General features: G+C 39.9%; 1 protein-coding gene across 14 annotated transcripts in view; it reads left to right on the top strand.

Annotated features, from left to right (window-relative positions):
• Positions 1-6,945: 6,945 nt before the first annotated feature.
• The window catches only part of SNX14 (sorting nexin 14), a 101,057-nt gene continuing 91,458 nt past the window's right edge, over positions 6,946-16,544 (top strand). For 6 of the 14 annotated variants that reach the window (XM_030928777.1, XM_030928784.1, XM_030928789.1 and 3 more), the window contains exon 1: positions 7,103-7,427. In XM_030928777.1, the coding sequence (XP_030784637.1) occupies positions 7,195-7,427 (233 nt within the window). In that variant the 5' untranslated portion in view covers positions 7,103-7,194. Of the gene's footprint in view, positions 7,021-7,102; positions 7,687-16,544 lie in introns of those variants that run through there. The other 8 variants (XM_010383970.2, XM_030928782.1, XM_030928780.1 and 5 more) reach the window with 4 other exon arrangements.

Here is a 16,544-nt window from a genome sequence, read left to right as displayed (position 1 = left end):
ATGCCTGGCTAATTTTTTGTATTTTAAATAGAAACCAGGTTTCACCATATTGGCCAGGCTGGTCTTGAACTCCCGCCTCAGATGATCACCTGCCCGCCTTGGCCTCCCAAGGTGCTGTGATTACAGGCATGAGCCACCGCGCCCGGCCTCCCCCCTTTTTAAGAGTTGTTCACAGGATACCAGTGTCCCCATATGAAAATTACATTATTTTAAAGATTTAACCCCTATGGCATTAATTACATTTACTTAACCTTGAAAAATCTTGGCACTTTGCCAGGTTATTTCATCATCCATCCTTATTTGTTTTTATTTTCCTTTTTTCTCTGTATACTTGTTTCCTTGATCACATCTACATTACAGTCCCATATCACATCTGTGTGGACTCCTGTTTTAGTGTCAGGGCTTGCTTGATCTCTGTTACGTGCAGTTTTGCATTTCAGCTGTCTGCTGAACACATTCAAGTGCTCTTCTCCATCAGCAACTGTCTCATTAATTTCTCATTTCATATCCAGTCACATTTGATGATTTACTTGAAGAGGCCTGAAATGTCCTCTCTGTCCAAGTCCTGCCAGTCCTTTAGGAAGTTCAGATCTGGCATAACTCCTTATAAATAAGTTAAACTTTTAAGTGGCACATTTAATTTTACTGGTTCTCTACATCTAGCTCCAGAGTATACAACAGTATTGTCAAATAGAAATGAAATGCAAACCACATATGTAATTTATTTAAAGTTTTATGGTTTGGCCCCAGTTCATCCTTCTAGTGTTATCTTCCATTAATACTGTCTATAAAGAAACTGCCTGCCTTGTGTTTCTTTGGCTCATCTCACAGTTTCTGATGTCTTAAATTCTGCCCCATTTTCTTCAACCAAAATAGGTTAAAATCATCTTACTATAGGCACATTAGAACTACCAACGTCGTATCCCTGAGGAATAAGTACAGTTTGGAGAACATTAAGATAAAAGTCTTGGCTTTGCCTTCCGGGGACAAATAAGGCTATTTGCTGATTTTTCTTCTTTTCTTGGTTTTGATTTTTTTTGAGATGGAGTCTCGCTTTGTCACCCAGGCTGGAGTGCAATGGTGCGATCTTGGCTGACTGCAACCTATACCTCCTGGGTTCAAGCTAGTCTTCAACCTCAGCCTCATGAGTAGTTGGGATTACAGGCATGTGCCACCACGTCCAGCTAATTTTTACATTTTTTAGTAGAGACAGGGTTTTGCCATGTTGGCCAGGCCAGTCTCAAACTCCTGACCTCAGGTGATCTGCTCGCCTCAGCCTTCTAAAGTGCTGTGATTATGGGTATGCGCCACTGTGCCCAGCCTTTATTGTGGTATAGGTTTGTGATACAAAAAATTTATCAACCTCTGCTTAAAGATAACTTCAGGAGCAAAAGTATATAGTTTATTGTTTTTTAGACAGGTCTTGCTCTGTTGCCCAGGCTGGGTTGAAGTGGCACCGTCTCGGCTCTCTGCAGCCTCCACCTCTGGGGCTCAAGGGATCCTCCCATCTCAGTCTGGGACCACAGGTGTGTGCCACCACACCCGGCTAATTTTTATTATTTTTGAGGCAGAGTCTTGCTGTGTTGCCCAGGCTGGAGTGCAGTGGCATGATCTCAGCTCACTGCAACCTCTGCCTCCTGAGTTCAAGCGATTCTCCTGCCTCAGCCTCTCGAGTAGCTGGGACTATAGGTACGCGCCACCATGCTTGGCTAATTTTTGTATTTTTAGTAAAGATGAGGTTTCACCATGTTGCTCAGACTGGTCTGGAACTCCTGACCTCAAGTGATCTACCGGTCTCAGCCTCCCAAAATGCTGGGATTACAGGTATGCGCCACTGTGCTTGGCCCCTAATTTTTGTTGTTGGTTTTTTTCATGTACAGAGGTTTCACCATGTTGCCTAGGCTGAAAGTCACTGTTTTAAAAACATATGTCATTTGAAAATCTGATATTTCTATGCTTTGCAATAGCAGGAACCTTCAGAATCATTGAAATTATTACTGCTACCCTTACAGTTTATTTTTTGGCAGTGTGTATCTGGTAATTACAATCTTCTTTCCTCTACCATGGTAAATAATAGTTTCACATGTTGCTTTTCATGGTAGAAAACACGATGGAACTTGGCAGAGGCTGAAGAGTAAATAGATTTAAACCAGTTTAAAAATAATTGTGTTAACATCTGGAAACTCAGTACTTGCAAGGGACTATCTAGATACAGGTATTTGTCATAGGTGTCTTAACTCTGAAGCTACTTAAATGCCCCACAAAAATTGCTCTAGTTCTGCCATCAGTGTTTCTGTGAGCATTCTTAAAGCTTTCTTTTTAGCCACAAGAAATAACTGAAAGCTGATGTTTTTATATATAAGCATTTTTTTTGGGTAGTGATAGAACTGTTCTTTGAACATCTGGGGACAGCAGAGTTCTTAATTGTCTTGAGTACTTAAGGATATATCTTGAATTGTTTCACAAAATAGAAGACCATAGGCCATAACGCTAAAACTTCAGACTGTTTTAGAATCTTGTGTTCATGTGAGTTAAAGAAAAATTCAAATGGTAACTGTCTTTGAATATATGAGAAATTTTACAATAAAAAATTTCAAAATTATTATTCAAGATTTATACTTAGATATATTGAGTTTATTTTCTGGAATCAGCTTACCAAAAGAGGAAAAGTTTATTTTTAGTGAAGGTAAAAATTGATTTTAATTATTTGGGAGCAACCCTTACTAGTAGAGTAAGAGCTGAAGTACCAATATTAGTGATTTTCGCAGTTCTGAACCAAGCCTGGTTGGATGGTAGTTTTTAGGACAACAGCGAAGAGCTTTAATTTTTATGTTTTGGGAAATAGCTTGTGAGAGGTAAGAAGGATTGCAAAGTTTTTCCAAAATATTTTATGAAGTTAGTGAGGTCAGTTGAAATCTGTATTTAAACATTTGAAGGGATATATAGTTAACATTTTTTAAATGAAAGGAAACCACTGTCTGCAGTTCAGAAATAAGATGGAGTGTTTTATTTATTTAAGGGGTAATTTTAAAAGGAAACAAAAGCATTGGCCTACAAGCCTACAAGAGAATGATGTTGGATTGTAAGTGCTTTTTCTAATCTTTAATATTCATCAACAGGTGAGTATATTTTCAATTTCCAAGCAGTTATTAATTTACATTTTCTGAAATTATAACTTCCTACTTCTCCAAAAGTGAGACTTCAGAGGATGGCTATTTCATCATAAATTAGAAAAATGACTACACATATGAAATGGTTAAATTTTTTGGTACTAAGATAATGAGACCATCCAGAATTTTATGATCAAAACATGGCTTTTACCCAGGGAGTATCTGTAGTTGAGCCACTGGCTCTATAACGTTGTTTGTTCTTTGTATCTTCCCAAAATGGAGGTTTTACCTCATGGCTATAAAAATAAAAGAGGGTTAAATGTGAAAATAATAACTGCATTTTGAACATCTCAGACCCTCCACTCATAAAAATTAATGTTCCTCTTCCTTGAATTACATATTTTCCATTGTAGTAAGTTCCTGCTTTGAAAACCAAGGAAAGGAACATTTTTTGAAGAACGCAGTTCAGTGGCTTCTTTAACAGGTGTTTTATCCAGAGGTTGATCTGTAGGGATAGGTTGTGGGGGAGAAGAGGGTGTTATGAAACATAAAATTAAGGCTGTAAAAATAACATTAGGGATGCCACAAAAGGTGAAATATAAACCATTATCATTTGAGAAAAGGGAAAAACAGGGCTTTGAAAATCCCTGCCATTTGATAGGCGGCATCTGTAAGGGAGGGACTGAAATGGCTCCCAGGGGTACCATCCTCTTCCCGATATACCTGTGCCATAAAAATAATGACCCTCAACACGTTAAAATGTGGTTTCCATTCAGGGTCATCAGAATTTAGGCCTAATTTCTGCAATTCAGGTATTCAGCATTACCTTGCAAAATTCTTGTGCCAACATGAAAAGCATTTTGCTGGTGTGGTGGGGAGAATCAGGTTAAATTAAGTAGAAGCATTTTGGAAACTTTGCCTAGTACTTCATGACTTCTGAAAATTATAAGCGAAAACAGAGAGAAGTCCTATTTGCTCACATTATTTCCCACAGGCCTTTCCAGATCTTTATAGCTAAAAATTTCCCTTTTGCCATTAACTGTCATTAAAAAAAAAAAAAAAGATTACAGTCTTTATGTATAAAACTGCTGCCCTTTATAACATTTTATGTGACTTGTTTGCTTCACTAGATTGTAAGCCTTTGGAGGTCAGAAAAAAATGCATCTAAATTAATTGTTATCTGCCACCACATCTAGCACAGTGCCTTATTACACTTACTTGCTATTCAATAAATATATTCATTAAAATAATGGACATATTACTGGATTGCAGTTTAATGTCTATGAGCCCTTTAAATGCATTATCAAATTTTAAACTTTTTATACTTTGTCAGTGTACACCTAGCACATATGTGACCTTTGCAGCGTTTATAAAAAATTTACACATTTAATTGTACTGGCTCTCCACAGCTAGCAGAGTCTATAACAGCACTGTGTAGTAGAAATATAATGCAAGCTACATATGTAATTTTAAGGTTTCTAGCTACATTAAAGTAAAAATGCATTTAGGCAATTAATTGTAATTTAATATGTAATTTATATATATTACATTTTATATGTATAAATTTAATATGTAATTGCCTTAAAACATTTAATATGTAATTGCCTTAAAACTAACTTTAATTTACAATTAATACAGTTTTCATGCTAAGTCTTTGACATCTGATAGGTACTTAACACATCACGAGTTAATGAGCCACATTTCAAGTGTTCAGTGGCCACATGTGGCTTCTGACTATTGTATTGGACAGTGCAGATGTAGAACTTTAGCGTAGGCAGTCTGCCTTTCTGGACCTCAGTTTTCCTAGACATCAGGTATTTAATATGTCATTTTCATTTTAGGTTGTTGTAATCCAAATAAAAACTAACAGGTTTAGCTCATTGTCATGTTCATAAAGCCATAAAATTTGAAAAAAAATTTTTGTATTAACATTGTACAAAGATATTTAACAGGCACTTTGCAACTTTCCATGCATTTTAGTGCTCCCCCCTCAATTTTATGAAGATAGCTCTGTTTTAGAGTTGAGGTTGGAGTGAGATAGATCAAGTTAATCTTGCTAACATGTTGCTAGCAGGAGATAGAGCTAGTTTCAGAAACAGGGTTGATTGTGGATATTCCATATAACCTCTTGAAAGTTTAAAACTTAACAAGGTTGGGGAAAAAGTTCGAGCTCTGTGTGTGTAAAGGTGGATTTTACACCATAGGCTAAAGACATTTAATGAAATAAAGGTTATTTCCTTAGATGAGATCCGTAGCGACAAAATTTAAATTTCTTGCTTTAGTTGTGGAAATTCTCTGCCATAAAGAATTTCCTTATGGCAGAAGTTTTTTATGTTGTTTTTCCTTTTCTAATCATAAGAGCAATTTGGAAATTTAAATTGTCTATTATCTAGTTATTCTAATTGCCTCTAAGAAATCAGATGGGAATTAAGTCTTTTAATTGGATATTGTAGTGAGGTCTGATTTGAATAGAACTCAAAACATTTTGTCTTTAAAATATACTGGCTCTTGCTGAAGAGTAATTTCAAAACAAGGCTTTAAAAGGAAGCAAAAATTTTAAACAGAATAAAAGGCAACATAATTTACCAGACAAGTTAATAACTTACATTATTTGTCATGAGATTAGGTTTTTAAAAAGTAATTTACAAAAGTGTAAAGCATTCAAGTCCATAGGAGGCACTTGATACATGCAGATCCACTCAACATACACCTCATATATTTTAGTATAAACAGAATTCAAAGACGCTTAAAAACTGCCAAAGTGAAATTAATAAATGTTTAAATATGTATCTAGAAACATTTTTAAAAAGTGGTAAGCTTTCCTGTGATGTTACACTGTAGTCTTTTAAATGGTTTAGCCACAAACGGAAAAGTGTATTTGTGATATTTAGACAATACCTAATCGTGAGGATCAGTGAAATTGTTTACTTTTATACACCACTGTGGAATTGGTACCACCATTTTGCAAAGCAGTTTGACTATCAAGAATATTTGTTTTTACCCTTTGACCCAGTAATTGTATTAAAGTTGAATCTAAATAATTAGAAATGTGCATAGGTTTATGATCAAGGATGGTAGTATCAGTGGACTTTAGTGGTTAGCAATAATGGAACAAAGGATGGTACATTCTGATAAAGGAAAATAATGCATCATTAAAGATCCATGTTTTTGTAATACGGTAAAATATTCATGAAACTACATACACCATTAAATTTTTTTCCCTACTTTGAAGGGGTAAGATCCTAGGAAAGAGAGATGACAGGCGCAGCGCAGGCTCTGTCCTTAGAACGTGTTCAAATCCCAGCTTTGTTAGTTTTATGATCCTAAGTTCCTCTGTCTCAGTAATTTACCTGTATAATGATTGAAACTATATCACTGTACCTACACCATGGGGTGAATGCATGAAGGTCAAATTAAAGTGCTTAGTGCCCCGCCTAAGTAAGTTTTAGCGTATTAATAGTCTTCCTGCATCTCATTGTAGCAGACAATACAGAAATAAAAATTTAGAAATGTGATGAATTAGTAAAGGGAAAACCCCATGAGACTCTATAAGAGGGATTTTACCTAATCTGCCAACCTGCCTCGTCCAAGCACTGGGATTTTGGTTGGGTTCCCGAAGCCGGCGTGAATTGAGCTCTACCTTGCCCGTGAGCGCGCAAGAGAGATTTTTTGTTGGTGGGGTGGCGGCCTGGTGAGTTGTATTCTTTATTCTAGGGCTGTTTTACTCGCCACCCACCTAGCCCCCAACACGCCCCCTTTAAAATACCGACTCAAAGGCGTCCTCCCATCCCCCTCTCCCTTAGGCGTCACGCAAAGCTCGGACCTGCGCTGACCCGGAACCGAGTGTACGGTGAGGCGAGGAACGTTGCGGGGTCGGGGAAGCGCTACCACCCGCTCCATCCCTGTGCAGGTTCGTATCACGAAGACTACAGTTCCCAGCAGACTCCAGGAGCTCCGGTTGCCCCTCAGGCAGCGCCCGGCGGCTACGGGAGGCTGTAGTTTCTTCCGGGCTCGCCACAACCTTCCCTCTCCTCCGCAATACAGGCAGTTACCGGGTCCTGGGGCTGTCCTTTGATTTCCGGAAATGGCCGGTCGCCAGTGTTGTCAGAGTTTCCACGGAAGACTGGGCGCTACTTCGGCCAGGAGGGCGGAGCGGCGAGACGCTAGAGGCCGTGCGCTGGGTGACGACTTCGGGCACGTTCTACGGCCGTTCATCTGGTCGGCTGGGGACGGCGGCCGCGCACGCGCGGCGGGTGGTATTGGGCGTGGGGCTGGGCCCAGCCGGACGCGACCGCAACCTGCGGCGCCTGACTGCCGGTAGGCGGCTGTGTGTGTGCGCCGCCGAGTTGGTGGGGCGGGGACGCGAGGTGTGAATGGGGGCTCGCCTTGACCTCTGGCTTAGCTAGTAGCGCAGCCTCGGCCTCGCAGTTACGGAGATGGTGCCCTGGGTGCGGACGATGGGGGAGAAGCTGAAGCAGCGGCTGCGGCTGGACGTGGGACGCGAGATCTGCCGCCAGTACCCGCTGTTTTGCTTCCTGCTGCTCTGTCTCAGCGCCGCCTCCCTGCTTCTTAACAGGTAACGCCGCAGCGCGGAGCCGGGGCGGCGGCTTTTCTCCGAAGCTGCGGACGCCCGGCCCGTGCTGCTTAACCGTGCGGAAACCGCGTAGCTGCGGGACTAGGGTCCAGTGGGGAGAGCGAGCTCCGCAGAGGAGCGGCCTCGGGGAGCTCCGCCGAGCGTCGGGGCCGGAAGCACAGGCCGGTGGGGTGGGGTTGATTGCCTCCTTTCCCGAGGCTGCTTCGTCTCCTGAGCTACCTTTTTCTCATCCATTTCTCAAAACGAATCTTTCGTCTTCGTTGCTTTTCAAAAGTGAAATCCGTGTGTCGACTCAAATTGAGACTGTACAGTGACAGTCAAGTCAGCTGACGGAGGAGGGTTCGATCGTAGCCGCAATTTTAGGCAGAATCCGCACACCCCCAGCGCATTCTTCCATCCCCCCACTCCCCACACCCTCAGCTTGCAGCTGAAGCTTTTCCCGCAGTATTGTTGAATAAAACAGACGGCCATAAAGATTTGTTGGACAGAAATCAGAAAGCAAAGTGGTACCCGTCGCAACGTCCCTAGAATATTCTTAAGAGGACTTGATGCCCCCTCCCCCACCACGAAAAACCTGAAATATTGCGAAAGGTTAAGGTTGGTAAATTCAGTTGACATTTTGAAGTCAGAAGATTCTGTCCTCGAAGGAGACTTGTTTTCCTTAATTTTGCTGTTTCAAGAAATTGTTGCGATGCAGTTGGTAGTAGAGGAGACTTTTCCATTAAAATTAACACCAGATTTGCTTTTGGTGGAAGGAAATCTGAGATAGTTGTCATTGACAGCATCTGCATACTGTTTTCTCTGATGTTTTGAACAGGCAACCATTCTTACTCTTTATCTTAAGGTAGTTGATTCCCAAGGATAGCAACAGGGAGGAATGCACAAGGAATTTGATAACTTCATTTTTCTCCGGCATAACCGTTATTTGTGACTATGTTGAAGTTAGAGTTCTTCCCTAGAAGTGGCCTTGCTTTCTTGTTGATTCTTGGTTTAAATAGTATTGAGCTTAAATAGTAGTTGATGTTTTACTGAGAAGTGTGCTTTGTGATGGTGAGATGTTTGAACTGTAGAAGTGTGGGAGAAGTGGGATCCTTAACAGAGGGAAAACTAATTATTATTTGCTTTCTGTCATCTGGAAGGTATTCCAAGCTAGACTAACAGGTTTAGTACAAAAGAAATGTAAACTTCATATGATTTTTATTTTTTTTGAGATGGGGTCTCACTCTCTTGCCCAGGCTGGAGTGCAGTGATGCAGTCTCGGCTCACTGCAACCGCCACCTCCCGGGTTCAAGTGATTCTCATGCCTCAGCCTCCAGAATAGCTGGGACTACAGGTGGGCACCACCATGCCCGGCTAATGTTTTTGTATTTTTAATAGAGACGGGGGTTTCACCATGTTGGCCAGGCTGATCTCGAACTCCTGATCTCAAGTGATCCACCCAAAGTGCTGGGATTACAGGCGTGAGCCGCGGCACCCAGCCCATGTGATTTAACTTTTGTTCATGGATTCTTACCTAACTCTTTTGGTAATTGGGTCAGTTTAGGTTTCTAAGGTAGGACAGCCTTCTAGTAGGAGCAGGTTGAACTAGATTTCTGAGGTCATCTACTTATGGTCATAACATTGAGTGTTATGTGTTATTAAAAAGTCATAGGATGCCATCTGATCTGTATACCATCTAACCTGTACCCTGTATTTCTTTTATGCAGAGAAGGTAGGAAATACACGTAAATGTTACTTGAGTGGTTGGGTGTATGAGTGAAGCTGTTTTTGCATATGTTTTGATGTTTTCCATTTATTCCTGCTGTAGTCAGCAAAAGTGATTTTAAATACTGTAGAACTGTCTTGAATAAAGCAATGATTATGTATCCCTTTTGCAGGAAAAATCTTTTGGAAGGTGCCGGATGGTGTATGTAGCATGCTTTTCAGTGTATATGTGTGATTAAAAAAGAAACTTATGTGTGTATTCACGTACACACACACACACAGATGCTAAGAGTATCTCTGAAATGTTGTTATACAAGAAAACATGGGCCCTTCTGAGATGGGGTATACTAGGTACATCTATTCTGAAATAAAAAATAATTTTATATGAAGTTGATCCTTGAACAGTGCAAAGATTAGGGCCACTGACCCCTATGAAGTCAGAAATCCGAGTGGAACACCATGGGATCCATACAAAGTATCACTAATGATACTGGGAGTACTCCCGAGAAGCAGAGAAAAGTAATGACATTACCGAAAAAGCGGAAATGCTTGATATGTACTACGGATTGAGGTTTGCAGCTGTGATTGCTTGCCATTTCAAGATAGATAAATTGAGTGTAAGGACCGTTGTGAAAAAAGAAAAGGAAATTCATGAAACCGTTGCTGCAGCTATGCCAGCAGGTGTGAAAACTTTGTACATTTTGCAAAATACCTTTTTATGTTGTATTGAAAATTTAGTTTTTATGTGGGGGCTGAATTGCTATGAGAAAGGCGTACATATAGACTAATGCTATTCAAAAACAAGTGAAGTCGGTGTATAACAGCTTAAAGCAAAAGGAAGGAGAAGGATCTAAAACTGGATAATTTAATGCCAGCAAAGGATAGTTTGATAATTTTAGGAAGAGGTCTGGCTTGAAAAATGTCAAGAGAACCAGAGAAAAAGCCTCTGCTGACCAAGAGGCAGCAGATGAATTCCCAAACACCATTCAGAAAATCACTGAGGAGAAAGTATTAAATGTAAGTATTTTTTTTTTTTTTTTTTTGTGAAAGCAAGTTTATTAAGAAAGCAAAAGATTAAAAGAATGGCTACACCATAGGCAGAGCAGCCCTGAACAGGCTTTTAATGCTGATGAAAGTGACCTGTTTTGGAAAAAATGTCACAAAGGACATTTAGTAGTAAGGAAGAGAAATGAGCACCAGGATTTAAGGCAGGAAGATATACACTAATTCTACTGTTTTATGGACATGCAGTTGGGTTCCTTGTCCATGAAGTGTCTAACCCCTTAGCTTTGAAGGAAAAAGCTGCTACTCTTTTGGTTATATAGGAAGGCCTGGACAATAAGAACCTTTCTTTCTGAATTAATTTCATTGATGCTTTGTCCCTGAAGTCAGGGAAGTACCTTGCCAGCAGGGATTGCCTTTAAAAATTCTTTTGATACTGGACTATGCCTCTGGCCAACCAGAACCCCATGAGTTCAACACCAAAGGCATGGAAGTGGTCTACTTGTCCCCAGACACAATATCTCTAATTCAGCCTCTAAATCCAAGGGGTCATAAAGACCTTTAAGGCATTACACATGGTACTCTGTGGAAAGGATTGTCAGTGCTGTGGAAGAGAACTCCAGTAGAGAACACATCATGAAAGTTTGGAAGGGTTACACCATTGAAGATGCAGTCATTGTTATAGAAAAAGCCGTAAAAGCCATCAGGCTTGAAACAGTAAATTACTGGTGGAGAAACTACGCCCAGGTGTTGTGCATGACCTCACAGGATTTACAGCAGAGCTAATCAAGGAAATCGTGAAAGAGATTGTGGATATGACAAAAAGGTCTTTGAGGATAAGGATCTTAGAGAAATTCAAGAGCCAGTAGACATCACACCAGAGGAATTAACAGAATACAACTTGATAAAGATGAGTGCTTTGGAACCAGTGCTAGACAATGAGGAAGAGGACTTTGAAGAAACAGTGCCAGGGGCCAAATGCAGTGGCTCATGCCTGTACTCCCAGTGCTTTGGGAGGCCAAGGTGGATGGCTCACTTGAGCCCAGGAGTTCAAGCCTAGGTAACACGGTGAAACCTCATCTCTACAAAAAATACAAAAAATTTAGCTGGATGTGGAGGTACACATCTGTAGGCCCAGCTACTCGGGGGGCCGAGGTGGGGAAAATCAGTTGAGCCTGGGATGACAGAGTGAGACTATCTCAAAAAAAAAAAAAAAAAAAAAAAAAAAAAGCAGTGGTGCCAGAAAACAAACTGACAGTAGACAATCTGGCAGAAGATTTTCAATTATCAAGACTGCTTTTGACTTCTTTTATGACGTGGACCCTTCTGTGATACTGGCACTGAATCTAAAGCAAATGGTAGAAGAAAGATCGGTACTATATAAAAATGTTTTTAGAGAAATGAAACAGCAAAAAAGTCGGGCAGAAATTATGATGTATTTTCATAAAATCGAGTGTGCCTGCCACTTCTGCATCCCCCTCTACCTCTTTCGCCCCTGCAATTCCTCAGACAGCAAGATCAGCCCCTCCTCTTCAGCCTACCCAATGTGAAGACAATGAAGATGAAGATCTTTATGATGATCCACTTCCACTTAATAGTAAATATATTTTCTCTTCCTTATGATATTCTTAATAGCATTTGTTTTCTCTAGCTTACATCGTTGTAAGAATACAGTATATAATACATATACAAAGTAAGTACTAATCAACTGTTACTGTATTGGTAAGGCTTTTAGTTAATAGTAGACTATTCGGAGTTAAGTTTTGGGGGAGGAAAAAGTTGTATGTGGATTGTTGACTGCAGGGAGACCAATGTTTCTATAATGTCTTTATCAGACTTAGGAATTAAAATTATATTAGCCCTTTTATTTATTTTTTTTGAGACATTCTCACTCCATCATCTAGACTAGACAGTGGCATGATCTTGGCTCACTGCAACCTCCACCTCCTGGGCTCAAGCAGTCCTCTTACTTCAGCCTCCCAGTAGCTGGGACTATAGGCTGAACTAATTTTTTAAGTTTTTTTGTGTACAGACAAGGTCTCACTATATTGCCCAGGCTGGTCCCAAAAACTCCTGACCTCAGGAGATGCACCTGCCTCTGCCTCCCAAAGTGCTGGGATTACAGGTATGAGCTGTCATGCCTGGCCTAGCCCTTTAAATGAGCAGTTGCACCGCCCCCGCTGAAACAGTTTGTATAAGGTAGGTATCTATTTCGTGAAAGTTTGGTAAAACCATTTGGGCCAGGGGCCTTTTATTGGTAACCAGGATTCTAGTCACTATTTTAATTTCTTTAATGATAATTGCTCTGTTCAAACTCTCTAGTTTTTCACTTACTGGTTGCTAGCATTTTTATCTTTTAAAAAATCTATTTAAGGTGGAATGTGGTGGTTCATGCCTGTAATTCTAGCACTTTGGGAGGCCAAGGTGGAAGGATCACTTGAGCCCAGAAGTTTGAGATCAGCTTGGGCAACATGGCGAAATCCCATCTCTCCAAACAAGTAGTTGGGCATGGTGGTGTGTACCTGTAGTCCCAGCTACCCAGGTGGCTGAGGTGGGAGGATCACTTACTTGAGCCTAAGAGGTCGAGGCTGCAGTAAGCTCTGATCATGTACTTGCATTCCAGCCTGGGGTGACAGAGCGAGACTGTCTCAAAAAAAATTATTTGAAGTTATTTTATATAGGTTTTCCATTTATTAACATATAGTTGTTCATAGTCTTATTTTTTATTTCAGTATAGCTATGGTTACTTTTTTCATTCTGTGTTTTATATATTTGTATCCTTGATCTGTCTTGCTAGAGGTTTATCTTTTTAATTAACTTTTGATTTTGAAAATTTCCAAGCATACATGAGTGTAAAATACTTGCAAGCACCCATTACTCAACTTTAACAACTATCCATATTTTGCCATATTTTTTTTTTGCCTAATCTTTTTAAGAAACATCTTGTAGAGTGGGTGAGGTGGTGCATGTCTGTAATTCTAGCACTCTGGGAGGTGTAGGTGGGAGGATCACTTGAGGCCAGGAGTTGGAGACGAACCTGGGCAACATAGAAAAATGCTCTCTCTCTCTCTCTCTCTCTCTCTCTCTCTTTTTGAGATGGAGTCCCACTTTGTCGCTTAGGCTGGAGTGCAGTGGCATGATCTTTGCTCATTGCAATCTCCACTTCCTCGGTTCAAAGGATTCTTGTGCCTCAGCCTCCCAAGTAGCTGGGATTACAGGCATGCACCATCATGCCTGGCTAATTTTTGTGTTTTTACTAGAGACTCCCAACATGGGGTTTTTGCCATGTTGGCCAGGCTGGTCTCAAATTCCTGACCTCAAGTGAGCTGCCCACCTCAGCCTCTCAAAGTGCTGGAATTACACACCTGGCCAGAAAGACCCTGCCTCTACCAAAAAAGAAAAAAAGAAAGAAAAAAAAAAAATAGCCAGCCTATGGTCCTAGCTACTTGGGAGGCTTAGGTGGGAGGATTGCTGGAGCCAAGAGTTCAAGGCTACAGTGAGATATGATCGTGCCCTGACACTCCAGCCTGGGTGACAGAGCAAGACCCTGTCTTTATAAAAGATAGAAATAAAAAAATCACTTCTATACAAAACTATAATATTACAAAATTAACAATAATTGGTTAATATCATCTAATAACTACTCCATAATAAAATTTTCCTTGTTGAGTGAAAATGTATAGTGCAGTTGTTCTAATTGGTATCTAAACAAGTTCTACTCCTATTTGATTGCTACATCTCAAGCTTTTCTAAATGTCTTATCATCTAGAATAAGGGTTGACAGATTTTTTTCTGTAAAGTGTTAGGTAGTAAACATTTTAGGCCTTGTATACCATGCTAGGTCTCTGTTGCGTATTCTTCTTTTTTTTTTTTTTTGTTTATTTTTTTTTGTTTGTTTATTTTTATTTTTTTTACTATTTCTTTTTTTTTCTCTTTGTTTTTCTTTTTTTTTATAATTTTTTTTTTAATTATACTTTAAGTTCTAGGGTACATGTGCATAACGTGCAGGTTTGTTACATATGTATACTTGTGCCATGTTGGTGTGCTGCACCCATCAACTCATCAGCACCCATCAATTCGTCATTTATATCAGGTATAACTCCCAATGCAATCCCTCCCTCCTCCCCCCTCCCCATGATAGACCCCGATGTGTGATGTTCCCCTTCCCGAGTCCAAGTGATCGTCATTGTTCAGTTCCCACCTATGAGTGAGAACATGCGGTGTTTGGTTTTCTGTTCTTGTGATAGTTTGCTAAGAATGATGGTTTCTAGCTGCATCCATGTCCCTACAAAGGACGCAAACTCATCCTTTTTTATGGCTGCATAGTATTCCATGGTGTATATGTGCCACATTGCGTATTCTTCTTTTTAAAAAAAACCCTTTAAAAATGTAAAACCTTTCTCAGTATGAGGGGTATACAAAAATAGGTATACTTTGGCCCACAGGCCATCATTTGTCAACTGCTGATCTGGAAGGTCCCTCCTCACCATTTCTTTCTCCTTCACATTGACTTGTTGAGGAAACTGGATCATTTGTTCACATTCTGGATTTTGTTGATGGTTTCCTTGTAGTGTCTTGTTTTTTAATCCTCACATTTGTATTTTTGGTAGTCAGAGTGTTTGATCTATAGGCTCAATTGGATGTAGTTTTGTTTTTTTTTTTCCGTGGGGGGAGTGGTGCAAGTGGGGGAGTGGTGCAAGAAGACTTTAGTGATGCCATGTACATTCCATTGCATCACATCAGTGGATATGTAAGATGGGGTTGCTTCATTTTTAATGGATTCAGTTAATGTCAGCTGATAATGTGTCCAACAAACTTACTCTTTGGTTTTACCGTTTATTTATTTCCTGAATCAGTTACTTAATTATGGGTTACAACATGGTTATTCTCTAATTCTTTCATTTCTTCTGTATTTTTAAGTTTGAATTCTTTTTTGTAGAATTGCTTTACTCTATCCATTAGGTCTATTTAGTTATTCTGATAGGCAGTTCAAATTGGAAAAGTAGGATGAGGGATTATTCTTTATCAATTTTTAGAGTAATAATTGGTACCCTACTAACCTCCCTTAGTATCTAGTTAGAAGTTTGGTTTTTTTATTAATTTTTCCAGAGAATTAGCTTATATTTTGTTAATTTGTCATTGTTGTCTATTTTGTTGATTTCTGCTCTTGACTATTTCCTTCTTTTTCGTGTGATTGGATTTATTGTTTTTCCCCCCAAGTTTCTGAATGCTTAGCTTATTGGTTTTCAGTGGTTTTTTTTGTTGTTGTTGTTTGTTTTTTTTTTCATTATACTTTAAGTTCTGGAATACATGTGCAAAACGTGCAGGTTTGTTACATAGGTATACACATGCCATGGTGTTTTGCTGCATCCATCAACCCATCATCGACATTAGGTATTTCTCCTAATGCTATCCCTCCCCTAGTCCCCTACTCCCCAACAGGCCCTGGTTTGTGATATTCCCCTCCCCTGTGTCCATGCGTTCTCATTGTTCAACTCCTGCTTACAAGTGAGAACATGTGGTGTTTGGTTTTCTGTTCCTGTGTTAGTTTGCTGAAAATGATGGTTTCTAGCTTCATCCATGTTCCTGAAAAGGACATGGAACTCACCCTTTTTTATGGCTGCCTAGTATTTCATGGTGTATATGTGCCACATTTTCTTTATCCAGTCTATCATTGATGGGCATTTGGGTTGGTTCCAAGTCTTTGCTATTGTGAATAGTGCTGCAGTGTCTTTATATGCGTGCATGTGTCTTTATAGTAGAATGATTTATAATCCTTTGGGTATATACCCAGTAATGGGATTGCTGGGTCAAATGGTATTTCTGGTTCTAGATCCTTGAGGAATCGCCACACTGTCTTCCACAATAGTAGAACTAATTTACACTCCCGCCAGCAGTGTAAAAGTGTTCCTGTTTCTCCACATCCTCTCCAGCATCTGTTGTTTCCTGACTTTTTAATGATTGCCATTCTAACTGACTTGAGATAGTATCTCATTGTGGTTTTGATTTGCATTTCTCTAATGACCTGTGATGATGAGCTTTTGTTCATATGTTTGTTGGCTGCATCAATGTCTTCTTTTGAGAAGTATCTGTTTGTATCCTTTGCTCACTTTTTGATGGGGTTGTTTTTTTCT

The sequence above is a fragment of the Rhinopithecus roxellana genome, chromosome 4, assembly GCF_007565055.1.
Source record: "Rhinopithecus roxellana isolate Shanxi Qingling chromosome 4, ASM756505v1, whole genome shotgun sequence".
Taxonomy (NCBI): domain Eukaryota; kingdom Metazoa; phylum Chordata; class Mammalia; order Primates; family Cercopithecidae; genus Rhinopithecus; species Rhinopithecus roxellana.
Note: the sequence above shows the minus strand (reverse complement) of the source record. Positions and strands in the feature narration are given on the sequence as shown.